The sequence below is a fragment of the Mauremys reevesii genome, linkage group 8 (genome assembly GCF_016161935.1).
Source record: "Mauremys reevesii isolate NIE-2019 linkage group 8, ASM1616193v1, whole genome shotgun sequence".
NCBI lineage: Eukaryota > Metazoa > Chordata > Testudines > Geoemydidae > Mauremys > Mauremys reevesii.
In genome coordinates this window covers 92,436,187-92,464,012 of record NC_052630.1, presented here as the reverse complement: position 1 = coordinate 92,464,012, position 27,826 = coordinate 92,436,187, and the positions used below count along the sequence as shown (strand labels likewise).

The window sequence follows — 27,826 nt, the reverse complement described above, 5'->3', positions numbered from 1 at the left end:
TGAAACACAGAGACTGCATCTCATTTATGCTAAGGCCCTTTTACATTCCTCTGGCAAAGTAAAGAACCCTTACACTGTAACTCAGAGGTAATTTAGACCCTTATCCATAGTTCAAGACTATGATTAAAAACAAAACAAAACATGAACCTGTTAAGAAAGGGCTATATCCATCAATACATCACGTCGACCAATAATTTTAACAACAGAATAGCTGACATATTGAAAATGTAAGTACTAGTTTAATCAGCAACAGGCTGGTCACTCAGGTTTATCTTTCCAGATATCAACCTGGACAGGACAGAGGTTACATTAGTTCAATTATACATGGTTTAATGATCAACTTAATCCGTTTGCCTTTTCTGAACCGAACAGGCATATATATAGGCTAAATTCTTCAACCTAGAACCACCATACAGCAAAAACCATAACTAGGGAAAATAGCTCTGTTCAAAACTACCTTAGGACATTGGAAACAGACACCATGAAAATAGCCCTCGTCTTTCTTTTCATTGCCCCTTTTGCTATTTCAAGTAAAATTGACAAGGACTACTCTTCTTTTGATTCTGCACCTCCTGAGCCAAACTCAAGATTTGCCATGTTAGATGATGTGCGGATTTTAGCTAATGGGCTTCTCCAGCTTGGGCATGGCCTTAAAGACTTTGTCCACAAGACCAAGGGGCAAATGAACGACATCTTTCAAAAACTGAACATTTTTGACAAGTCTTTTTATGAGCTCTCACTGCAAACCAATGAAATCAAGGTAGAAGAAGAAGAGCTCAGAAAAACAACTTCCAGATTGCAGGCCAACAATGAAGAGATAAGGAATATATCCCTCCAGCTGAACTCAAAGATTGAAGACCTATTACAAGACAAGATCCAGCTTCAAGAGAAAGTAGGGGGGCTGGAAGAGAAAGTAATTAAATTAGTCCACATCCAGCCTGAAGTTCAAGAACCGAAAGAAATGACTTCACTCAAAGTAAGTAGACTTGAGGAAACCCAGAGGGTAGAAAGCCAAAGTAAATCGGGATGGTATTTTAAGGAGTGTTACTCTGAAAGCCATGTTTCCTCCACACATTTCTAGAAGCAGTAATATGTATTTTGAGAAATAAGCTTTGTATATTAATCTGGAGAATAATAGTCTTGCAGAAATCAATTCAAGTGTCTTATTATGGGCCACGAAATGTCATCAGTTTTAAAGCATAAATCCCCAAAGAAATCAGTGAGGAAATATGCTTGAAAACAGATGGAATGATATGGCCCTACATATTTTGCTCTGCGCTTAAAAAAAAAATCAATTTCAAAGTACACTAAAGCATAATGGTAAACCCTTTGGAAATCAGATTAACAAACTACAGCACAATACAGTTCATTGCAAAATTGTGGTCTATGTGAATTCTGATAGGTTTAATGTTTATAAGCTTTAGTAACATTTATTTAAAAAATGAACTTTAAAGAGGAGCTGTCTATCTATGGTACTTATATGGTCCCCATCAGCACAGTACCTGAGCATCTCAAAATTTTCAATATATTTATCTTCACTACACCCTGGGAGGTAAGGCAGTGCCATTATCCCCAATTTACAGATGGGAACTGAGGCACAGAAAGGCTAGGTGACTTGCCCAAGGTCACACAGAAAGCACATGGCACGGCAGGGAAATTAACCCAGGTCTTCCAAGGCCTAACCACTGGAGCATCCTTCCTCTCTACTGGCCTACTGGAATGTGTTATTTATATAGTTCAATGAAAAACACAAGACAGCTCCACAAAAATTCATTCTTTGAGTCACCTACAGAGTGGGATTAAAGTGTTTGAAATTAAGGACCAAATGAAGGCCTCTGAAGCTGACAGCAGTTTTGCTCAAGTAAGAGCTACATAATTTGGTCCAAAATTGGTGTAGATACTCAGTGCAGAGGGAAAAGAGAGGATTCTGCCTCACAAGATAGGACAGGGAAGGCAAAAGAAAGGAAAACAATAACCATTGTGCAATGGTTTTGCCTTTAAAAAGTGACACAGATAAAAAAAGACTGGTTGAAGGATACTTTTGCTAAAGCATTAATCTGATCTTTCTAACACAGAATGAAAGCTGTCTTTGATAAAGTTCCACTTTTTTCCCCTCCAGAATTTTGTACAGCAACAGGACAATCACATTAGGCAACTTCTCAAAGTTGTACAAGAACAGCATGCACAACTTGATAAACAGCACAATCAAATAAAAGAGCTGGAAGAGAAGGTAGAGGAACTAGTTATCTGAATACACTTCTCCTTTCCAGAATTCATTCTGATTGTCTGAGATACCTGGGTGGGGGAGGAGGGAGGAAATAACCCCAGGGGCCAAAATGCAAATCTTGGGACACAATCTTTTTGTGGGTGTGCAACTGCTAAATGCGATGGAACTGCTGTGGTGCTGCAGTATGTGGTTGGGGCTGAGGGCATGAGGGCTGAGTATAAAGCTCTGCACCATGGACTATAAAACCCAAGTGGGGCATGTTTGGGGATTGTAACTTTTCTCATTTTGTTTAATTTTCTAATTACCAACCTCACTGTTCTTCCAACTCTGTCCTTTCTCCTGCCTCCCAGTGTTAACTTATTTTCCCTTTTTCCTCCTCTCTGCTGCTATATTCATTTCAACACAGCACCATGCCTCTACACTAAAATGTTTAACCTCTGTTACCACAGCTGTGGGTACAACTGACATGGTTTTGAAATTGACATGCTCCTATTTAATTTCACTCCTCATAGCAGGCCCCAAAAGAAAAGAGTTTTTAGTGCAGGGCCCAAGGGTTCCATAAACTCTCTAGAGGTTGGGACTAGTTGCCAGAGTGGTGTTATTTACGGGCCAAGTTAAGTCCATCCACCGATCAAGATACATGTCAAATGGGTAGGTAAGCAAACTGGCAGCTTATCTCAGTGAAGAAGTTTTGTAGACCAAACATGAGTTTCAAAGAGGCATGTTAGCATTAGTATATTCAAAATTGCCAGGAACATTTATAAAACACTTTTCAAATTGTACCCTGATTACTTTAAAAGATTAAATGGACAATAAAAATGGATACAGTACCTTGGATTGTTGAACTAAGTATACGACTTTTGATTATAATTCCAAGATGCTTGGGAAATCAATAATATATAAATATGCTTCTTTTCAGCTAAGCAATACAAGTTTCCAAGAAAACACAGAGAGTTCATTTTCTCTGAAGCACCCTGAACCAAAGATCATTCCCCTTCCTTCACATAATTCCACAGCTCCAGGTCAGGAATTCAATGGTAAGATCATATAATGCTTTAGGTATGACTGTGTAACACATTGTGCTGGCAGTAGTACATCTGTGTGCCTGCATGTGCTCACTGTTAAATGGTCAGATACAGGAGGTTTTTACCTTTCTTTTTCTAGTTTCTCTGTGAAGCCAGTTCTTATGAAAGGGACTGGGTTTTCAGCCTTGGAGACTCAAGTCCTCTATTTAATCATACAAAAGGTGCAGCAGTGCACATTTCCCCATACTGCCCCACAAATGTGCCTCCACTTTCACAAAGTGGGACAACTTCTAGGGTTGAAATAGTTCGGTCTCGGTAGGCAATTCAGTCTCTGACCTTTCCCTGGGTTACATTTTGTATCACACATACAAGGCGGTACCTTTATTGTCAGTTTTGATGATGCAGGCATTTGTCCATTGGAAAATGGACTGAAACTTGGACTGACTGGACGCGGATTAGATTTTTAAAGCTGATCAGCATTTTTAGACTTCAGCAATAGTAACGTTTGGGAATTCAGTTTAATTCAAACAACCATGATTAGAACTTTGTGGAGAAAATAAGTCATTATGTCCAACAGTCTTATACCTTTTGTAAGATTATCTAAATTGAAACCTAGCCTAATTGAGCAAACACCAGCTACCCAACAACCAGTTGGCCACTTTTCCTCTGACGTAATTTTTAGTCCTCAGAATTTAAATTTGCCCATTTCACAGAAGGAACCGTCATAAAAGAACACTCCTGCTGAACCAACTATTCCAGCTTCTGTTTTGTTCCAAGAGGCTTGAAAAAGGCAATTACCTCTGCAGTGTTGGATTCTGTCCTGCAAGCTTCTTAACTGCAAAAAGATATCTGTAATTCTTTAATTATTGCTATTCCAGGTGTTGCTACTGATTGCACTGCCCTTTATAAGAGAGGTGAACGGACCAGTGGCATTTACTCTATTAAGCCCAACGGATCAGAAGCTTTTAATGTCTATTGTGAAATGAAATCTGGTAAGACCAGTTACGCTAGAAGCAATGTAATTCTTCCTTTAACAGTTTACTGGTAAACTGAAATGTGCTTACTGCCCTAAAATATATACAAACTTACATCAGACCACCCACAAGGTTGTCATCTATTATAAGGCTGACTGCAGCCAGTGGCATTCTGAATTCGTCCCTATTTTTCCAAACACCACAGGGAATTGAAGAAATCACTTCCAATCTTTGTTCAGTCCATTCTTCAGTATAAGCAAGAAGCAAATCCATTAGCATCTGCGGGAAATAGCTTTTCATCCCTACAGCCAAATGACCACTAAAAAGCAATGATTACTAACACTGTATTACAAACAACTAGTAACTTTTCTAAATTAAACCAGTTAATGGCATAACACTCGCCATGGCCAGCTAGCAGTGGTTATGCTTTGAATAGTCTGACACGCATTCTTTATAACGTTTTTCTGGGGTACAGAACTGCCATGAGTTTATCCATGCTAACACATTTCAATTAGTTTGTCATCAGTCAGTGACCATGTTGGATCTAAATAAGGATTGTGTCCATGCACAACATGCTTGATACACACATAACAACTATGACAACTACCGATGGTATATCTTTGCCAGAAGCCTACGCTGGTATCTGCTTGTCTTCCTGTAACAAAGTCATAATGCTGTTATTTTGTGGTACACATGCATGTGTATCACCAGTTTGGCCAGCTGTCCTTCCTCCCATCGTATCAGACCACAGCACAGTGCCTCTCAGACTGGCAGTGCTGCTCTATGTAAGTGCCCTCTTGACTCCCTGATCTCTGGCACAGCTGCCTAGAGTTTCTAAGAATACACTGATGCAAACATAGTGAGGCAGGGTGATATGTTTGGATGTGCAAACATGGTTGGCCTGTGGTTTATGAAAAGAAACTGCTGAAGGTCATAATTCAACCATGTTTGTTGTAACTGGGTCAGATGAGGGTGTCATGACCTGGTTACTTCAAAAAACAAAAAAATCAGTCACGCTTTATACGAATGTTAGCAAAATACCCTAAGCAGTCAAGAGCTACCACTTAAGAGAATTTTGTTGACTGTAAATGGTATTTATAAAATGCCCAGCAAAGCTACTAACATGGAACAATTAATTTCTCTTTTTATCTATTGCTCTACTCTTGTCAAAGTCCAAACAAATGGTTAAAATGACCTACCAGGTTTATGTTTTCCTTCCCTTTGTCATTCACAGACAGCTCATGGACAGTCATTCAAAACAGAGTTGATGGATCCCTAGATTTCAACCAAACCTGGGAGAGCTATGCAAATGGTTTTGGTGATCTCAAGGGTAAAGGCACTCTTTTTGCTCCTTCTTCTTTTATAGGCTGTTAGCTGCTTTCCGATGCTGGAATCTTGGATGAATCTAGTGCATTCACACACCAGCAGGCAGAAACAAGCAAACCAATCTGAGCCGCTCGTATAGCTAATGTGAGACACTGCCTATTGCATACCAGGAATCATACGGCCCTGAATTCAGCAAAGCACTTAAGCATGTGCTTACCCTTTAACATGTGCTCGAGCTTTGCTAAATCAGACCAAAAAGACTCATTTCAGCTTTAAATGTTATTTTATTTATTTAGATTCTGCCCTTTTCAAACTCCCCATCCAAAGTTCTAGGTTTCCTTGATACACATTTCCGACCACAAGAAAACAAGACACAGTAAACAGCGGCAAAGCAGCACTTCTTCCTCCCACCATACCATGTTTACACTAAACACCACCACATTAATTGTTCAAGCTCAAGACACCATCAGGCTAGACAATATTTTCCTCTCTACACATCCAGTCTCCCAATCATTGGCAGCCAATCATCTTACCTAGAATGTGAATGGTGAGGAAACACCCATGTTTATATTAGTTAATCATCAACTCTAAGACCATTTTTAATGCCAAGTATTGGCTAACGACTTGCTTATCCAGCAGATTTTTCTATGCATCTATTAAAAATTACTTGATTCTCCTTTTACAGAAAAATGACTCACTGTGGTAGGACTCAGGTGGCAGATTCAAGCCACTAATTTCCCAATCTACTCACAGAGCAGAGTGTAGACAGTAGCATGATATCAACTATTGTTTTATTTCACATCTGCAACAGTGAAGAGTTGCTCCACTCCTCCCCTCTGGTGTTGGAGCAGTGAATAGGACCAAGGCAAGCATTTTCTCATGTAGGAGGATTCCTGCCTCTTATTTTAAGGAATGTGCCTTACTTGGTGTAGAATTCCCATATCCCATGATCGCAGCTCCCACTGGCCGCGGATTGCTGCTCCAGGCCAATGGGAGCTGCTGGAAGTGGCGTGGGCCGAGGGACTTACTGGCCGCCGCTTCCAGCAGCTCTCATTGGCCCGGAGCAGCGATCCACGGCCAGTGGGAGCCGCGATTTGCCAGACCTGCGGACAGGGCAGGTAAACACACCGGCCCGGCCCGCCAGGGGCTTTCCCTACGCAAGCGGCGACCCCTGTTTGAGAAACCCTGATATAGGGTGCATTTTGTTCCATAGATCAGAAAAATTCACGCAAAGGATCATACAAATATACAGAGATACCAATGTATGACTGTGGCCTGTGAAGGATTTTCTAACATGAACGTAAAAGGGTGCTTCTTAAAATATTGTCCTGTATTTTTTCAAAAGAGCTTGTCCTTTGTTCCTTGAAATGTAGGTGGGCACCTTGCTTGTGTGGCATTCACATTTGGCAGTATTATTTTTGCACGGGGATCAGTAGTAGACATAATAAGAAGCTGGTTCATATTCTGCTAAACGATATGTTCAACTATCAAAAAGTCCATGAAGGAGAAAAACTACTTAAATTAAATCCATTTTTTGTTATATAAGGGCATCAAAATCCCAATTTAGGCCCCCACCACCACCCCTACAGCCACAAGTGAAATCCATTTCCATTACAATTAAGTTTTATATATGTCACTTGCTTCACTTATCATACTGTTTCAGTTACGCATTTTTTTTAAATGTCTGGAGTCCCCTTTGCAGTCCTTCACAAGCGCTGTGAAAATTAGGAGAGGTTCCATTTCATTTATATATCTAGTTTTTATTGATCACGAGTGTGTAATTAAAAAGATGTAAACAAAAAGAATGTTTCAGGAGACTCTCTGAAAAGATCAAGAGTTCCCAAGACTCATACTATTGATTTAATTAAAGCAATGAATAAACCTTTTTAAATAATTGTGCTCTGTCTTAACTCCATACTAATGATATTCATGCAACCTGTCCTTGCAGGGGAATTTTGGTTGGGACTAGCGAAGTTATATTCCATTGCTAACCAAGCTGACTACATTTTACGTATTGAGCTGAAAGACTGGAAAGACAATAAACGTTGCATTGAGTACACATTCACCCTGGGAAGCCCAGAAACAGACTACACACTTCATCTTTCACAGATCTCAGGAAATATTCCCAACGCACTGCCTGAACAAACAGAACTGAGGTTCTCTATGATGGATCATGACAATGCTACAAAGAGAGATTTCAACTGTCCAGAAAGATATTCAGGTACCAGTATTCAAAGCACATTACAATTTCAGTTCCCTTTGTTACATTAGATATAACTTCATGAATTACTGGGAATCTACCAATAATGGCTCAGCTCTCACGGATGTTAGAGATTGAAAAGACTAGTTCATAAAATCTCTCCCCTGCAAATTAAGAACATAAAATAAAATAATAATTATCAGCACTTGTGTAGTGCTTTTTCTCCACAGATTTCAGAGTCCTAAGACAACACCTGAGCATTATTATCCCATTTCACAGATGGGGAAAACTGAAGCACAGAGATGCTAAGTGACTTGCTCAAGGTCATAGAGTGAATTAGTAGCAGCGATAGAAATGGAACTCAGGGGTGAGTTCCTTGTTCATTTAAGTCAGTAGGAGTTTTGCCACAGACTTCAATGGAGCCAGGAGTTCACCTCCCATGTACAGGGTCCTAGTCCAGAGCCCAGCCACTGGACTACATTGGCTTTCTACATGTAATCCCTTCTTGCACAAAACAGAAGATGGACTGGATATTAACTCCACTCTATCATACGCAGCAGACTATAGTTAAGCCTGCAGCCGAGTTTCCATTTCAAGCCTGAGTTTGGTCTGCTTTAAAATGTACAATATAAGTCACATTCACCTCAAAACTGATAGATATATCTAGGACAAAGGTAGAATTTTTCTATACATTTAAAAAACAAAAAAACAAAAGAGAGTCTCCCATTGACCTCAATGGGAGTTGGATCAGGCCTAAAGAAGCCTTATTTTGAAAATGCAGTCCATATCAGTGACTAGCCTTCTGATGTCAAACAGAAAAAGTAAAATGTGGACTAAATGACACCAAAATATTGTTTTTAGGTGGCTGGTGGCACAGAACGTGTGGGGAAACCAATCTGAATGGAAAATATATCAAACCAAGATCAGAAGGAAAACTGGAAAGGAGACGAGGAATATACTGGAAGCCTCAGAAAGGAAGATTCTATTTGATCAAGTCAACCAAACTGATGATACATCCTACGGATTTAGAAAGTTTTGAGTGAAACCTCATTCTGATGTGTTTAATTGAACACACATTCACTGAACATTAAACATAACATGAACTAATAATCAGGGCTGAATGCCCAAATACAAGGCATTACATATATTCCATACTACTCAATGATACAACACGGAGGAGTCTGCTATGGTCTTATGGTATATTTTGAGAGTATTATTTTTTCCAATATAAATATATTTCAAGTTCAAAACTACATACGCATCCCCACCTTTGAACACTAGTGCCTAGAAACTGGATGTGCTTTTGATATTTTGGCACTGTATTGCATGCGGACAAGAATTTTCAGGCCAATGCACTTGTTTCTGGATTATGTAGAGGAGACTATTCAAAATGTTTCAATAAAAATAACAGACTGACAGAATTCTACAGAAAACATTTAAGTATTAGTTTTGAAGAAAAAAAGATTTTACATTATAAAGTAACTTACTTTCATGTTAGACTCAAGTACTATAGTCTTGGAATGTGTCTATGCATGAATGAATTGGCAAATAAGTCTGCATTTTATGGTACTATGTATTTAAATGTGAACATCCAGCTGTGTATCTTGAGCCAGATCTTCATTGTTGTGCTCATGCAACTAGGAAAGCAGCACATCTGGAAACCCAGAATGTGAAACTAACCTTTTATATTATACTTTGTAGAATAATTCTCAGGGCCTGATCCAAAGACTGCTGTTACTTTTTCGTATGGATTTCAATGGGTTTTGAATCAGGCCCTTAAATTACCTTTTGGTAAATCTTATTTATGGAATCAACTGGACAAAGTGCTGTGTTTGAAACAGACCAACTGCCTTTAATATAAATAGAAACCAATCCTGCAACCTGTACCTATGCAAGAAATCCCACTGAAGTCAATGGTGCAACTCAACTAATCACATTGGTAAGGACTGTAAGATCCTGCAGGACCTTCAGTCCCAATCCGCAAACACATATTTGCATAAATTTACTCAAAGGAGGAACCCCCAAAGTCGATGGGACTATTCACATATTTACGGTTAGGCGTGCATGTAAGTGTTTGCATGGTAGGAGCCGTAGAATGTGATTATTTTGAGTCATATTGACTTTTCTATCTTACCTAACAACTGTACTGTATGAATTTTGTAGCATTTTAACATTTGTAGCCATTAAAAGACCCCCACCTTTTAAAACTATATTTTGTCAAAATAAAAACAAGGTTGAATATGATTAGCAAATTTCAGAGAAACAATAAACTAACTAATTTAATTAGAGGTCTGATGCTGTTGAAATGCACTCATTACAATCAAAGTAAGATGATCAACCAAGAGAAAGTGCACATTTGTACCGATGTACTGGAAATGTTTAGTTGTTTGTATGACACTTTAAAAATCAATAAAGAAGATTTCCAAAAAGAAACTTTGCTGTACCCATACAGAGGTTTGTCTAGTCTCCAGAGGCCAAGGAGACCCACACCAGCTTAGAGGAAAGGTAGTCTGGGGATGAGGACAAGAACTGTCTTGATGCTGCTTATCCTCTGTGAAAATCTCAGTCCCCGTCTGCTAGCATCCTTGGAAAACAAGAAACAGCAGGGCTGCCTCACCAGTTTTTCCCACCAGTTTGTGCTGTTTCATCCTACCCTCAGGACTGGATCCTCACTCCCCTGTCCTGCCCCTTGTAACAATGCCTGAGTGATAAATCTACTGTGCAGTTATTTAGACTGTACTTTGAAGCTCTCCAATTTCAATGGTCTGGAGCTGGTTTTCTTCACTGCTAATAGACTAATCCATAGACACAAACCAATTCACTTTCCAGTCAAGAAAAGTCATTACTTCCTGGTGAAGCCTCAGTCACTAGACCCATAGAAGACTGCCAAACATCTGGAAAAAAGCAATGAGAGATGTCCTGCCCCTGAGGAGCAGGAAGTTGGGTCTGTAGAAAGATATACAGGCCATGGGAATTGTGGAATAGCATTGGCGACCTATTCAAACATGACCTCAGCAACACATGCTTTAGCTTCATCCTCACTGCAAAGTGGGTGGTCTGAGACACAAATTTCAGTAAGGGGTACCTATACTCCTGGACACGCTAGCAAGCATGTATTCTGAGGATCTAAATACATGTGTCAAGGGCTTTAATTTATGGATGGTAAGATGGGGTTGGGCTAAAACACGTGTCAGACCTGCAGATTAGATACACTTTCAATGGACTTCAGCACTAGCTACTTCTAGCGAAAGAGCCCAAGAGTTCAACTTATTGGTAAAAATTTTCTAGCAGGAGAGAGGGTCTTGACGGACAGGTAGAGTCCAATGTTTTAGAACCCCAACATCTGATCCTTAGTGTTCTATAAAGAAGAATGTGAGATGGGTTTTCATCTCCTTACTTTCACTGCCTCCATCTCCTTTCCCCTCTATCACAGCTGCAAAACAAGCCCTTCCGCAGCTCATCGGCTCCCTCCCCCACCCCCGGTTTCTGAAAGTGGTACTCCTGAGTAAGCAGAGACTATCATGCTCACAGCCCATCACCAACTCCTAATGGCCAGGCTTTGAGCTAACAGCTGTGTCCTGGAGCCAGGCCAGTTATGCCCGGCCCACAGTTGCCCAATGACTGCAGCCTTCCAGCATGAGGCAAGGGATGGAAAAGATTACAAAGGGGAGGCAGGGCAAATCAGGGTGATCAGCTAGGAGAAGAATGAAGTAATTTGGAAGGGCAGAGAAGGACTGGCTCTCCCCAGAAGAACCCAGCCTCTCTTCCCCATAAAAACAGCAAGTCCCTACCCAACAAGGGTATAGTGAGGATAAATCCATTAAAGATAGCGAGATGCTCAAATACTATGGTAACGGGGGATCATACAAGTACAATAAATGAAGTAGTTAAAGAATATACTTTCAGAAACAGTTTAAGTGGGTAGCTGGTAATAAAAATGTTTGTTATATACATACTACAGGGAACAAAAGATGTTCCACATGATCTGTAGAATATTAGTATACTTTCAATGCAGGTAATTGATTTTTAAATGAGCTTAATCATTTGACTATCCATAGGATTTATATCTGAATATGTATCGAAGTGCTATGAACAGGTCAACAAAATATTTACTGTGACTATACTTAAGCAGTTATTAGAGATCTATGAAATGTTTATACTAAAATGTAATGCAGAGATGTGGACTGGTGAAATGACTAAGAAGAAAAGGACAGTCTCAGTTGGCAATGTATTCTCTTCAAGGGTTAGTGTTTATAAGAAAAAAGCAAAATAAGTTAAGATCGTCTGAAAGTAAAGACAGTAAATCTGTCCTCCAGCTTGGAGGAGAGCTATGGTTGGTCAAAAACAGTAATAATTTTCTGCAAGAATTATTATTATTATTATTTAAATATATCTTTTCCAATTTTTGGTGGATTTTCTTTTATTTTTATTTTTCACAGGAAATAAATGTTCTTTCTTCTCCTCCTCCCCTCACCCCCACCACCACCACCAAAAAGGGGGTAGAGGAGGAGTATGAGATAAAAGTGATAGGGAAACCAAAATACTGAAAAATGAACACACAACAGCAGTGATAAACCGGCAATGCACCATATAGTTCTGTTGACACATCAAAGGGCAGGGTTGAACCTAAAGCTGGTGGAAATTTTTTCTTCTAAACATTTTTTTCAATTAAAAATAGCTTTTCAAATTATAGGAATTTTTTCTACTAAAATTTTCATAAGTCAAAGACATTTTGCATCAAAAAATGTTTACAAGAAAATTTTTTGATCATCTCTACGTCCAACACAATCCTATGGCCCCTGAGCATGTGACCCTATCTTCCCAAAAGGCATTCTCTCCCTTCTGCCTTCCAAGATGTCACTCTTACAGCACCTCCCCATGACACATGAGCAAAAAGAGGGAAAAGATGTGCTGAAATTAACCCCTTGTTCACTGATATCATGGCCCCGATTTACTGACACGGTTGTAAAACTCATCTGGATTTGAGTTTCATTATGTAACTGAAAGACAGTTCAGGTTTATGGTTTCATGTTGGGACTGTGCTGAAGTAATTATGATTTTAACACAAAACCACATGAAACGTGTGAGGTTTCAACTGAAATTTCCTTTGAGGTTTTGGGTTTGTTTGTAACCGAAACTCAAGCAAACCTCAGACTAAAAATGAAGAAAGCTCGCTCAGATTGTAAGAAAGCCCACAAATTTCTGAGTTTTATGCAGCTAGGTCTACTAGGTTCTGCAAAGAACTGTTCTACAGCTGTTTATTTTTTGCCATAAGAATCTGACTCTTTATGATGTCTTTGGCACAGGGGATTTGTTGCTGTGGCAGGTTTTGCAGCAAACCACATGATAAGCGTGGAAGTTCTGGACCTGCTGATCTCATGGGGATTAAAATGTATTTCAAAATCTTACCTATAAGTAGTATTTGGAATATACACATCCCTAGCAGGAAACTCCAGTATCTCTCTTGTAGGTCTAACTCTGCTATCTGGGTAAAGTTTGACTTGCAGCAATTCTGGAGTTAGACAGTAATGAGGATTCTCTGGGGCTGGAGATATGTCTATCTTCAGCTGAGCTATAGACAAAAAAAAATGTATTACACTAATTGAAAGAAAAATACAAATTCAGTGTGCATATTAATGCTGTTTTCTAGAGTGGAGAAGGTTAATATACTTGCCTTTCGCTTCTGAAAAATATCCTGAAAGTAAATTATTTCACAGGCTAATAGACCTAAGGGAAACATCTAGACACCCATCACTTGGCACTTGAAATACTAGACTGCGTAATAAATATACAATCAGGAACTATCCTGAACTGCCAATTATATAGTTTACAATAGTAGGATTTTCCCATCTAGAAGATACACGTAGATCCTACAATGCCACAGTCCTGAGGCAAATGCATTTGTGCAACACTGAAATAAAGGGTTGGGGGGCACAGATGGGCAACAGAGAATGAGTACGGGGATAGGAGTGGATGAATCAGGTGGGAGTTATGAGGGACAGACAAGCAATCTTATAATATACAATCCAAAAAGGTTTCTTTCCATCAAGATAGTTAAATACCTGTAATGGGTCTCAACCTTCGTAAAACGGAAGATGGTCTTCTCATATCTGCAAGGAACTTGTACAAATCTTCATCACTCAAGCGATCCCCTTCCTATTGTTAGAGAGAAAAAAAATGTTTAATACAGTGCCTACGTAAGAATGCAATTAGAAAAAAAAATCATCTCTCACCTTTCTACTCCTCACTCTAAAACATACTTTCTTGGAAGAAGATGGTGAGAACATTAACAGGTTATGTTAATATCATGGGCCTTTTATTATGGGAACTGGATGAAATTTTTTACTGTAAACTTTTAAAAATAAAGATAGCCTTTTTCAGAAATCTCCCCCCCCCAACAAAATTCCTATTTTCATCAAAAACAGAAAATTGAATTTTCAAATTATGAAATATCAAAGGATTTTCCCCCCCTTTCTTCCCTCTGCCTTTTTTCTCCCCTTTTTACCAATGAGCACAATAGAATTAATGATGTCTAGGGTTTTGAGGCGGGTTGAGAGAGCAGGGAGAGGAGTTCCACTTTATCGTTTTTCTTTTTTTCATTTTGCCACTTTGTAACTCATCAAAACTTCCTCAGCTTTGGCTTGGGAGAAGTTAGAGTGGCAGAGTTACAATTTCACCTTTCCTTTTGCCACTCGGTAATGCTTCAAAAATTGAGGACATTTTCCAGAACAGCAAAAAACATGCTAATACCACCCTGAACATCATTTTATTGCACTTGGTGGCCAAAAATAAAAAAAAAGGACGGGGAAGAGGTTCAGGGGGATCAAAATTTAGAAAATGATCAAAAAAAGTTTTATAAAAAAAGTTCAAGCAAATTAAAAAAGGATTCTGTTTCAAATCCTGTGAAATGGAAAAACCTTCTAATTTTTTTCAAAAAACTGATTCTTCCATTTTTCAACCACCTGTCTTCATTACTAATTTGATGAAAAGACATGAACTGGAGCAAGAGAGCAGGTATGCTACTGAGTAGAGCTGCCGGAAAAATTTGGAAATTCACAATTTCAATAATCTCATCAACATTTCAAATTTTGATGAGAAAAAGGGATTACATTTTTGTGAACATTTTGGCAAAAGTCACCTCCTCTTTTTTCAACAAGCTCTACCATTGAGTGTTTCACCAACACCCTAATGGTACCACCTATGGAAGCCCAAATCCTATAGGGCTGGATTCTACTTTCATTTACACTGGTTTTCTGCCACTGTAAGCGCACTGGCTTCAGTGGAGTTTCTTGATTTACCCCAGCATATGCAACTACAGAATCAGGCCCTCTGATTTCAAGAAGAGTAATCTAGGCCCCATATTTCAGGAAAAATAGAGTGTAAATAGTTTTTCTATAGATAAAGTCACTCTTTTCACATCTTAACAGTTTCCTAGTGATGAATGAGCTGGTCCTGAAAATACCATTTTTATTTCATAAATAGACATTATGCACTATTACATGACATCACAGGATAGAAAGTAGTCTCAAATAACAATTCTTTTTTTCCAACAAGGCACTGCATTAAAGAAAATTGGGAAATGAAAGCATATAGTTTTAGGTCAAGAGTAGTTACCTCAGCTGCTAGTCCATATGGGAATTAAGAAGGGGCAAATAATAATTACCTCATACTTTACTTAATTGAAAACAAAATGGCTTCCATTTAAAAAATAGTCCAGCCTCCCTTGCCATCCTCTTATCTTTAAATACCAAATATTTTGAAACCTTTCCCTCACTGCTGTTCCTCAGGGAAATCCAGAGCCTCAGCTGAGGAGAGCTGACATCAGCACCACAGCAACAGAAAGGATTTGCTCGACCATGGGATCTGACCTCCAAATGCTGAGAGTATCCCAAGAGCTGCTGGCCATTCTCATCTCCCACTGCAGAGCCTGGTCTTGCTTCTATTGAAATCAATGGCAAATTACCCATTGAATTGAATGGGGGTGTTTGAACAGAGGTTGAGGGAACTCTAAGAATTGAGGTCATTATGTGTGAGCTGATGATGCAGCCACCACAGCAAAAGTTATGCTACAGTTCATGGCCGAGAGTAGGTCAAATACATCAAATATCCTTGGCACATATTCACTCAAATAAAAACAATAAATTCTCACTGGCTGCTTTGTGTTTTCTTCTGTGATTATTCGAGCAAACCGGTATACTGCAGGAATGTTCATGAAAACAGTGAATTTTAAATGTTTATTAGAGAACACTGGAGAAGAATGAACTAATATTCTCAGCGGAAATCTGTTTCTATGAGTTACACGGATCCAGTTAGGGAACAGTGATATTACCATGTGACCAAAGGATCCACCCAGAACAAGTTGACACAGCTCAAATTTCATAAATCAATTATTCACAATGAACTTTTCAGAAAGAATCCACAGATCACAACAAACAGTTTGCAAAAATGTGTCTGTAGAATAAACTTCCAGTAAAATAAATGAAATCAGATGCTGCTCAAACACAAATTGTGAATGGGAAAGCAAGGCTAAATTCAGTCAATGGATTATGAATTATCCACTCAGCTCTACTCTGACCTCACCGGGAGGGCAAACCAAATCATACTGTGTCATGGGAAACACCACAATGACCATGGCTCGTACAGTACCTGTTTAAAGAAGTTTGTCACCGTAAGAGTAGCTGGTCTAAAGCTAGTAAGGTTGCAAGTTTCATCTCCACTGGTTGTCCTTTCTAATGAACGCCTTCCAACAATACTGGAATTCCGTCTCTCTGACCAAGATCCTTTGCGTTCTAAAACAAAAGGAAGAAAAACAAAGAGAACTACATTTGTTTCAAGCAGATTTCCTACACAGGAAGATAACGGCTGCATTCAAAAATTATGCAATAAGCATGATAGAAGAGGTGGTTATGCTAAGACAATCACACTCCTGAGGCATCAGGAAGCTATGAAGCACAGCTGAATACCTCTGCTCCTTTCATAGCAACCTCACCCCAGTGCCTTATTGCTATTATAAAAGTCTTTATTGTGTGGAGATTTATGTATTTCTCTTGTGCTGAAAGATGATGAAGCTGGCAGTTTTGGGGATGCTGAAGAGCAGTTTCAGATGAGCTGTGTGGTTCACAAAGATTAATCCACTCCTTTGGAAAATGTTCATCAGCCTACAAGGCTCTTCAGTCCTAGCAGCCTGGGTATAAATGGCATATAACAGATGGTTTGCTTGTAAAATTCTTGAAAGATAAACCTATTTGTTACCACAGCCTTGTCCTTTTTATTTCAACCCTTTTCCAGGACTGTTACAAAGCCACGGGGGGTGGGGAAGGAAGGCAGGGGGCGAAGGGGGAAACAAGCTGATAAAAGGAAAGAGCAGTGGATATAGACCTGATCTAAAGCCCATTGAAGTAAATAGAAAGACTCTTATTGACTTCAATGAGATTTAGCTCAGGCACATATTCCCTTATGAAAATGCAGGATATACTGTACCTCCTGTGCCAATTTCTACTTCTGTGGAATCTCTCTCCAAACTTCCAGCACTGCTGACTATGTTCATTAAATGAATGGCTGTCCAGGCAAAAGGCATTCGATATTTGCCTAATCTTTGGCAAAACTGTTCTGCTTGGCTTTTCAACTTTTCCAGTTTCTCCTTATTCTGCAAACAAAACATTAATTCCAACTGATTACCAAAAAAAAAAAAAAGGAAAGGGGAGCCAGCCTCTGTTTATCAAAGATGTTTCTGGGTGCTTTGTCCATGCAAAGTAATAATGATGATTACTTTTACACCAATCTCTAATATAATAAATAAATAACGATAATAATAATACTTTGCACTTCTGTAGCACCATCTATCCAAGTATTCCCAAGTGCTTTACAAACAGTAAAGAATTTAGCCTCAGAACACTCCCATCCTGTAGAGCAGTGATGGTCTAAAGGAGCAGCTGATTTAATGTTCCTAAGCTTCCAGAAATTGCCAGTTCAAATCACTTGGCCCTCTGCCCTCACAAGGACTCCAGGAAGTCCACTAGGGATTTCATTATTGCTATTCATTTTATGAGGTGATACTATGGTGACAGGAGCAGCATAAAACCCTAAAATAATAATAATACCATCTACCTTTTATATAGCACTTTTCATTAGTAGATCCCAAAGTGCTTTACACAGGAGGTCACTGTCTTTATACCCATTTTACACATGCGGAAACTGAGGCAGAAAGCGATTAAAGGGACTTGCCCATGGTCATATAGAGTCTGTGGTGGAGCCCGAAATAGAATTCAGGCTTCCCGTCTCCCAGTCCTGTGCCTTTAACATGCAGGTCCTGATTCATCAAGGGACGACTTTAACAACATGAGTAGTCCTTCAACTTCCATGGAAATCTCACATGCTTCAAATTAGACATGTGCTTAGGTGCCTTGCTGCAATGAGGCCTTCCAAACACCTCTTGCCCAAAATTCCCAAAGCACCTGTCTCACTGATTCCAAAGTACAATATACATGCAGGGTCACTTCACTCATCACAGAAACGCACCCATCACCATGGTATCTGAACGCTTAGGGAGCATCATTGCATAAAAGTCCAGAAGAGAAAGCGAATATCAACTTTGCCATCTGGAACTATGAAGGAATTTTAGGCAGGCAGAACTGAAGTAGAATTTAGTTAGCAACCAGAGGTTTGTACTCTTAGCTCTTGGAAAATGTATGGTGACAGATTTGAGGATCACATGCAGGAAGAACATCCATTTTATGGTGCATCCAGGCTCAGGGGCGGCTCTAGCCATTTCGCTGCCCCAAGCACGGTGGCACGCCGCGGGGGGCGCTCTGCCGGTCCCGCGGCTCCGGTGGACCCTCTGCAGGGACGTCTGCGGGAGGTCCACCGGAGCCCTGCCTGCCGCCCTCCCGGCGACCGGCAGAGCACCCCCCGCGGCATGCCGCCCCAAGCACGCGCTTGGCGTGCTGGGGCCTGGAGCCGCCCCGTCCAGGCTTCACCATTTCCTTTTGCTTTTCACTTCATCTGCAATGCTCATTCAGGATATCAGAAGTAAATTAAATGATAAGCAAGAGAAGATGCCATGCACCACCTCATTCTATATTCCATTAGATCAGGCGAGGTCTTTCTTAAGATGGCTGTGAAATCATTTTTTTAAATTAAATTGTACAAAAACTGACTGAGCTTGGGTAAAGTTTTACAGCTCTAAACTGTAGCTCTTCTAAAGATAAAATGGAGATTTCCCATTCTATAGCCATTGCTGATCTTGGTGTAACCTACAAAGGACAAGATCAAAGAAATGCCATAGCACAGGCTGTCTCTTAGATGCTACTAGTTTTCCTCTCTGTTCCTGAAAGCCAGCAAAATCAATGCACTCCCTTCTAGCCTCTGATCCGCAGTCATTTACCATATCCAGGCTTGCACAACTACCACTTTAACAGCTCAGAGTTCAGTAAAAATTATGATATTCTTCTGAGCTATGAAAACTGCAGTTCCAAGTCTTCTGCAGTGTAGCTAGGGTTTCCACAGTAAAGAATCTGGTTATACAAGGGGGAAGCAAGGGAGGGGAGGTAGGAATTCAACTGGAAGTGTGGCCCAAGAGGCCAAGCCTTTTGCTGCGCTTAATTACACATCACTAAAAAAAAGATTAGAGACAAAAATATACATTGTCTCTTTTTGTTCAGTTGGCTACTTTGCACACACAACAGGAGCACTGGGACTACAGTTTGTTTCATGATAGTCAGTTTCCCCCCAATGTGTGGGTGGATCTTACACACAACATCAGAAGAGAGGAAAATATTGTAAGAAAACAGGAAAACATGGTTGTAAAAGCACCACAATTCCAACGCTAGCAGGGGAACTCCCCAGCAGCTGTGATATTGGGATTATTTTATAATTCCCTTTTAGAATTTGACAAGATTCCTAGTTAAAGGTATTGTTTTAATAACAGGAATAGCAGGAACCGGAACAAACCCACAGTAAAGGGAAAGAAGGTCTTAGTAATTTTAATTAAAATATAAATGATTAAACTTCAATATCTTCAGAAGTATCAGTACCAACATTTCCTCTAAACTTCCAAAAATGCTTACCTTTGCCGCATCAGCTTCTTTAAAAATCATATAGGGCTCTGCGCATTCGCCAATATCCCCCTGCTGTAATACTTTTTCCAGCTGTGAAGAAACAATGGGTGTTAGTGAGGACAGGGACATGTATTTATCAGAGAATGGCAAATTAATTGAACACTCTGTGTAGCTTAGATATGTTCAGAAGAATATATATTCAAAAGAGCTGAAGCTCGTTTCCCTTTTGCACCTGCACATTTAACTGTAGGTGTAAATCAAAGAACATGCTCCTTGGCCAGATAGTCGGAAGTGTGAGTAACCCAATTTTCACCCACAATTCAATTGCAAGTGCAAAAATGAAGGTGCAAATTCCAGCCTTCTGAAAGTTTAGCTGCTTGCCAAGGGCTTTTAAAGAGTTAAGTGTCAGATTCTTACTTCATGATTCTTCTGAATTTGGTTCTTCTCAATGTTATTTTATCTGTATCGCAGTAGCACCTAAAGTTCTCAACCAGACCGGTGTCCCATTATGCAAGGCCCAGTACAAAGATATAGAAAATTACTGTCCTTGCCCAAAGACCCTGAAATACCAAACAGGTGGATCACACAAATGAGCAGTGAAGACAGGTGGGGACATATCAATTGGTTTAAAAAGCACCCCTGCCTTCACAAGCTAAGCATTGCATACTTGCCATTACTTAGACTGGCAGCTCTTTGGGGGCATCTTTTTGTTCTGTGTTTGTACAGCACCTAGCACAATGAGGCCTGGCCCATGACCAGAGCTTCTAGGTGGTACCATAATACAAATAATAAAGAAGAATATTTACCATCATCCTTTGCATGCCCAGATTAGCTAGGATGGTTAGTTAGAAATGTTCAGGTGCATAGCTAGTGATTTCATACTACATAACAAAGCTAACACCTATGTGAAAATTCAACTGACAAGGCAAGCTATTTTTCTACCTTATTTACTATTATCACGTAATAAAAATCAAAATACCATTATTAAATAAATGGCTACCAGCTGTGCTTACCTCACTGGGTTTACAAGCCCTTGTGTGCAATCACAAGCTCTTCTGGTTAGATCCTGATCTCAGTTACATGGTGTATATCTCTGCCTCTCATCTTGTAAAAATCAGCTACTGTACAAATGCAGACCCTGATTTTACAAGATATGCAATGACACGTGTGGCAAAATCTGGGATCAGAATATGACCTAAACTACCAAACTCCTTGATCTTTCTTGGGACAATTTTGGCTGAGCCACCATATTAACTTACTTCCAAAAGCTTAATCTATCTGTTCATACATTCAGAATCAATTTTTAAAACATAGCTTGCTATAGGGTGATGTAACCAATGGCTGCAAATAGAAAGGGTGTGTCACATTCTCTTTTCTCTAATGGGGAAGAATTCATGCTGGGATTGAGGTAGAGAACTTATCCAATTCCCAATTTCAGCCAGCTAGGTGATGAATGTCCCTCCCATTGGGGTGTTCTTCTAGCCACATGAGAGGAGGAATAATGTTCTTTATCTTCACACACCTTATTCCTGAAGTTACCAACACTACATTTTATGGGTCTAATTTTCCACCTGGCCTTATCCCAGCCTCCCTCCAGGGGCCCATAATTTTGCAGGTGCCAATAAAAAGTAGGTGCAATGTATATAATTTAGATGTTTATCTACCTGATCATGCTCACAGATCTGGTACTTAGGTACCTTACATGACATATACTGTTCTTTCAATTACTGGCCAGGTTTGAAGATAGAGCCCTATATAGATGCTCCCCGAGTCATGTAAACCCGACGTACACAAATCTGAGTTTATGGAAAAAAGTTCCGTAAGCTAGAAATAGGAGGGGGGGGGTGTTTTGTTTTGGGGTTTTTTGCATAATGGTTGGAGATACGTTTCCCTGAGGAACAGCAGTGAGGGAAAGGTTTCAAAACATTTGGTATTTAAAGATAAAAGGATTAGAGACAAGTACTTTGATCTAGCTTTCCCTGGGCACTAGTGATATTGTGTATTGACCACCATGGTTGTTTCAATTTGTTTACCTTTTTAGTTTTTTGCATCTTATTTTTGCTTTTGTAAAGTCTGCTATGGACAGCATATTAGGATGTATTCGTTAACATATACGCAGTTTCATTGTATAAGTAACTATGAATGAAATGCATTAGCATCTCAAATATACACTCAATACCAAATCACAATACTTTTTAGAATACTGAAGCCTCTGTGCATGATAACTTTGAAGTCTATTTAAGGAAACTCTCCCCTTTCAACTGTGCGTGAAAGAAGAAACTGTTAAAATGATACATTAACTAGGCAAAAAATGGAAATAGAATCGTGGGATGAAATGCAACATTATCGGCACACTTCCTACTTAGGTCATAGTTACAAAATTCTATTTAATTAACTGTCAATTGGATTTGGGCTCCCAAGTGTCCCAAGTGTCTAAGGGTCCCACTTTTCAAAATGAGATTTAGGCTCCGAAATCAGTTAGGCATAGCAACACCAAGCGCAGCAACGCCTAAGTATCTAGCTATCTGCAGCTCAGTAGAACTTCAGTGGGAATCTCCTGATAAGATGGTTTTGAAAACGCTCCTAGGTGCCTATCTACATCTTTAGGTGCCTAAATATCTTTGAAAATGTGGCCCTAGGTCACTTTTGAATATGGTACTTGAATATGCATCTTTTTTTAAATTTTACCCAATAGCTTCTCTATCATTTTAACGCTCCATCAAACTGTTTCCTTTCACAGAAAATAGCAGTCCCTAAAAAGCAGCTATGCACTAGGCTGTTTTCTAGGGTTTTCAATATTAAAACCAGCCTACTTCTCCACTGGAGAGTGTCTGATATAAAAATGTTTAACATAAAAAGACCATTTGAAATTAGTCAAATTCTTAGGCGCTCCTATGGGAACACCCCATGACTATCACAAAGGGACAAAATCTGCCTCAATACATTTGAGTCACAGGTCTGTGTGGTCTACAGGTCCTAGTTTTTTTATTTAAAATAAACAAGGAACAATGACATCACACACACACACACACACACACACACACACACACACACCCCTTCTTACCTTTATTACCAGAAAGACATCCTGAGAGGGATAAGTAATAGAAAAGATGGCTGATCTGGCCAGAGTGGTAATGGCAGCAGGTGGGACATGAGGACGCAGCATTCCTTTCATTTGTTCAGAGTTTAAATCAAAGTAGAAGTTCTCTGAAATCTAAGGGAGATGTTAGCTACCTCTAGATGTTTGTTACATTACTGAAAAAACATTACTGAAAAAAGACTGCACAATGGCCCCTGTTGATATCACTTATTTAGCAAACAACACTACCAATCCGTATTGTCTGAAGTCCAAAATAATCAGTTTCATAAAGGCAGACAATAGGGGGGAAAGGAAAGCAGAAAGAAAAGAAAAATGTAAGTTACTTATAAAACCTACTGTACCTCTCTCAAATATGGTTCAGATCCCTTGATTAACTATTACAACAGTTTCAAAGTGTCAGAGAAAGAAATTATCTATAAGAGCAGTTTCCACAGGCTAGGCTGAAACACAAAAATAGCATGTCACGGGGCTGAGTAACCTTAATACACTGAAACATTCCACAGACACCAAATACTAGTGACCGTAGTAAGATTCCAATGCCAAAAGGAGTAACATGCCATTATCAACAGCAGAGGTCACTAAAGCCACTTCAAGAACATACCACATGTAAGAAAATGACTGAAATGATAAGATGATCAAAACTGGCCTGTGAAATGTGACTGAAAAATTAAGCCAAGTTCACAAAGTCGACCTACTCACATTTAAAAGACTATTTGAGACATTCAAGCATTGAAGGGACAGTGTCAAAATAAGACATATACTTTATTTTCAAAAATATCTTTACCTTGGTTACTAACAATATCTTGGATTATGAAAAACCAAAAGAATTTTCAAAATCTAGTTTACTTCTCACTACTTACACTCCATTCACTTTGCATTTCACTCAACTTGAACTACAAAAACAGACCGGTCAGTTTTGTTTCTAGTCAGTTTCCTATTCTCATGCACTAGCAAAATGTTATTTGGATTGACAACATGCCAGGGCAATGTTTGAATCACTCAACAACAAAAAAAAAAAAAGGGGGGGGGGGGTTAAAAAAATATATATTTATATTTTGTAAAAAATCATTTTTTTAGTTTAAGTTTTCCATTCATACATTTTGAACCTGAAACTAGCTGACAGCATCCCTTTACAGGTATTCAGATTTAAGTTGCTTGCATATTTTTAGAAAATCATGTATGTTTGAACTGATGTGCCATTAAAGACAGAGAGAATGCACCTTTTTGAAATTTCTGTAATACCTTAACTTGGATCCTGAGCCTGCAAAATGTACATGTTTAAATACATGAGTAGTGCAACTGAAATCTATACTTTACTATACTTCCTATCATAAGTAGTCCCATTGGCTTCATGGTAGAAAGTATTTGCAGGATTAGTGCCTTCAACCTTAAGTTCTTTGGACACATATCTTTAATGCTCCATACACAAACATGTCACCGTGTAAGTAAAAAATAACTACATACCTTTTTCTTTTCTTTAACATCATACAAAGCCAAACTTGCAAAAATGGGTTCAATTTCAATTTCAAATCTTTAAGGGAAGAGACAAATAAATAAATTGATTTGACTTGAGTTTGACTCAAAACCAAAAACCTCGCAGGGTCCTAGAACCCAGGCTCCAGCCAGGGCCCGGAAGTATACACAGCAATGAAACAGCTCCACAGCCCAAGCTGCAGGTTTTTCTCTGCTGTGGAGACATACCCAAAAAGGACCAGAATCTTATTACAGAATTCTTTCACATGAAAACAAATTCTGCAGACACTCATGGGGCTACCAAAAAGGTGTTACTAGATAGCCGCCAGCATTAGCTCAGTCTCACTACTGGATATATGAAACTTAATAGTATCCTTTTTTGTCAGGCTTCTCTCTCTCTCTCTCTTCCTCAGTTCGCATTTCAGGAAAAGATACACAAGTGGCATCTGAAACAGTTGTCAGCAGGCAATGAAAACTAGACTATTTCTCTTTCCTAGGAGCAACTGATAAGGGAAGAATTCCAGGGGCTGATCCTGGTCTCGTTGATTTGCAGTGGCGTAGGATCAGAATCCTAAACTCAAGATATTTATTTGGTTATCTTCTACTGGTGCTATTGGAAGCTAAGGAAAGCAGTCTAGTGGTTTCCTGGAAGAAAAGCACATGATTAACTGATATAGCTGGACCAATGGTAATGGAGGAACTTTAGCTTCTGTGATGAGAATTCCCTGTACACTTAGACATAATCAAAACGGTTCATTGACAATGTCAAGCTCTTTTGAAAGTGACACTGTCACTTTCCAACACTAGTTATCAGGAAGTGTCCCTGACTTTCCTGAAAGAGGAACTGTTAGAAGTAAGATCTTGGGTTTTGGTTTCTGTGTTTTGGTTTCCAATTACTGTTGACAACTAAATACACAGAAATCTTCTTTAAAAAAACGTTAAGTGCATGTTTCTGTATACAGCAAAAATTGATAATTACAAGGATAAAAATCAAAGGGACGAGGCTCACTCTTCATTAGAAGGACATCTGGGAACAGGGCTGTATATTCCCAAAGAGGAATATTCTCAAAAGACTAAATATAGCACAGTAGAGGTACCACATAGAGCTGTATGGACAGTCTAATAACCCTTTACCTTTTAGATAGAGGGAAGCAGGGCTGGCTTATTTGCTGGCTCCTATCTGGCTTGATGTTTTGTTTGCAATGCTTGCCTTTTGGTTTGCGTTTCTGAAGAGTGTGATCAGACTGAATGCTGACTTTGTTTCAAAGTATGAAATCAGCCCGAAGACTTTTATTTATTGGTATCACAGCATATTATAATACCAGTTTGATGTTCGAGACACACTTTGAAACACTATCCCTTCTAATCAGCACAGACTAGAATTGTGCCCTTCCCAGGAAATAACCCACCTGGCCCTCCTAGCCTGCCTGCAAAAAACACACAAAAATAGTCCAATCATCTATTGCTTGCACAGTAAAGATGGATGTTTTAGAGTCAAATTCTGTCTTTGGTTGAACACACGGGCTGTAAAAAGAATCTGGTCCCGTTGGGATCTCTTTCATGCTGGGGAAAACTTTCAAACAGAAATTAATCTATCACTTATTCTTTGTATAGCTTTTCTTGCCACGCTTGCGTATTATCAAAAGATAATTTTTTTCAAAAGATATATGGAGGGGCTGCTGTATGTCTAGTGGTTGGAGCAGGAGACTGGGACTCAGAACATCTAACCTAGAATTGGTAGAATTTCTTACAACCATTTTCATCTGAAAAAATTTCCAATTTTCAATGGAAACATTTTTGGCTAAATTTCCTGAAATAGCACCTACCTTATGGTAGTTTGTATTTGTAAATATACAATATGTAATATATACCATCTATTATTAGAGATGGTATTATATGATATTATTATAATATATATTATTATAATATATTATATTATAATATTTGATGGCATCTTTGAAATCCCTGGATTAAAGAATCTAACAAAGTACAAATAATCATGGGTGTGAATAATAATCAAGTGTCCATCTTTCATCAGAGGTGTCATGATACTCCATTGATTAAATTACATTCATTCCAATGACAAGTTTGATGCCACTATTCAAAGTTATGACTTTGCTGTATGGCCAAGCAGTGAAGGCAGTTGAGTATTCACAACACAAATATGTGAAAAATAATTGGCAAGGAAACAGAGCAAATGATTGTTCAAGTTAGTTACTGTTGTGTAATTGTTCACTTCTCTAGTTAGACTCAGTGTGCCATTTCAGAACCTGTCTGATTTGCTGGGGTATATGCTTTTGAAATGAACGAATGGTCCCAAGAGCAAAGGCATATTGTAGTAGATAAGCAGCAATCTGGATTCTGGTATCAGAGAGCATCTCTTGGGAGACCTAAGTAGCCTCAGCTCCTAGTGAAAGGAATGATGACCAAGTGGCTAGGGCACTAACCTGGGACTGAGAAAAAACTGGGTTCAATTCCCTGCTCTGTCACAGACTTCCTGTGACACCTTGGGCAAGTCATTTAGTCACTATGTGCCTCAGTTCCTCCTCTGTAAAATGGGGTGTGAAGCTAAATATGTTAAAAGATTCGGAAGCACTCACATACCACAGTACTGAGAGCTATAGTAACAGAATGAGCAAATGGGGATGGAGCATGTTCAGCAGCTCATGGGAGACACACAGCACCTTGCAGGAAAAAGCCCCTAAAGCTCCATATGCAGCATCGTTTCTCTGTAAGAAACATACATAACATGAGCATCTGAACTTGACAGTTCTGCACTGCTCCTAACAACGAGGAGTGGAATGTCTTGGATTGGGTCATAGGAAAGGTAATTTTCCCTACATTTGCAATAAGGTCTGTCTGGTTCAGCCTGACAATGGTCCCAGGTTACAGTCCTGCTTGAGTATTTTTTTAAATTGCTGTTACCCCTGTTGTTTGTTTGCCACCATTCATTAAATGACGTGTTGCTTTAGACAGTAAGCTCATTGGGGCAAGGCCCATATGTCTCTCTCTCTACCATGAAGCAGCTAGCACAATTTTGGGTGCCATAAAAATAACAAACACTAGCATAAAGTACAAATAATCTCTGTATTAGGGGCAACTATGCTTTTGATAGATATGCTATAAATTTACTAATATACAAAGGATAAACTCAAATAGCAGAACTCATTAATTTCTAAAATGTAATTTATTTCCACTAAATACAGCTATTTCTGGAGAGGTAGCTTCACTGCTATGGCATATTATGTTGTTCTAGCTCATGACATCACACAGTAAAATAAAAGGCTGAAATATCAGCTCATCTCTAAGGCTATATCAGGTCCCGAAGTGTTTTACCTGCAGGAGGTAAGTCCCACATATGTCTCAGTTATGAGGGGCAATGTAGTCTAACTGGAGCTCTCTAGCAAGAAGGCTTGACCTAACTGAGGACACAGAAGAGGAATAC

General features: G+C 39.2%; 2 protein-coding genes across 5 annotated transcripts in view; one reads left to right on the top strand and one right to left on the bottom strand.

The window, feature by feature from the left end:
- Positions 1 to 27,826, bottom strand: part of DOCK7 (dedicator of cytokinesis 7) — a 142,344-nt gene that overhangs the window by 74,073 nt on the left and 40,445 nt on the right. For all 4 annotated transcript variants that reach the window (XM_039484526.1, XM_039484527.1, XM_039484528.1 and 1 more), the window contains exons 8-14: positions 24,373 to 24,439; positions 22,873 to 23,022; positions 19,818 to 19,898; positions 17,233 to 17,398; positions 16,399 to 16,541; positions 13,815 to 13,908; positions 13,162 to 13,324 (exon numbers count right to left, since the gene is read on the bottom strand). In XM_039484526.1, coding sequence (XP_039340460.1) covers positions 13,162 to 13,324; positions 13,815 to 13,908; positions 16,399 to 16,541; positions 17,233 to 17,398; positions 19,818 to 19,898; positions 22,873 to 23,022; positions 24,373 to 24,439 — 864 coding nt within the window. The remainder of the gene's footprint in view (positions 1 to 13,161; positions 13,325 to 13,814; positions 13,909 to 16,398; positions 16,542 to 17,232; positions 17,399 to 19,817; positions 19,899 to 22,872; positions 23,023 to 24,372; positions 24,440 to 27,826) is intronic.
- ANGPTL3 (angiopoietin like 3) lies at positions 398 to 10,098 on the top strand. Its single transcript, XM_039484530.1, has 7 exons — positions 398 to 976; positions 2,120 to 2,230; positions 3,147 to 3,264; positions 4,131 to 4,244; positions 5,461 to 5,556; positions 7,501 to 7,773; positions 8,614 to 10,098. Exons 1-7 carry the CDS (start codon positions 482 to 484, stop codon positions 8,793 to 8,795), a joined length of 1,389 nt encoding a protein of 462 aa, XP_039340464.1. The 5' UTR covers positions 398 to 481; the 3' UTR covers positions 8,796 to 10,098.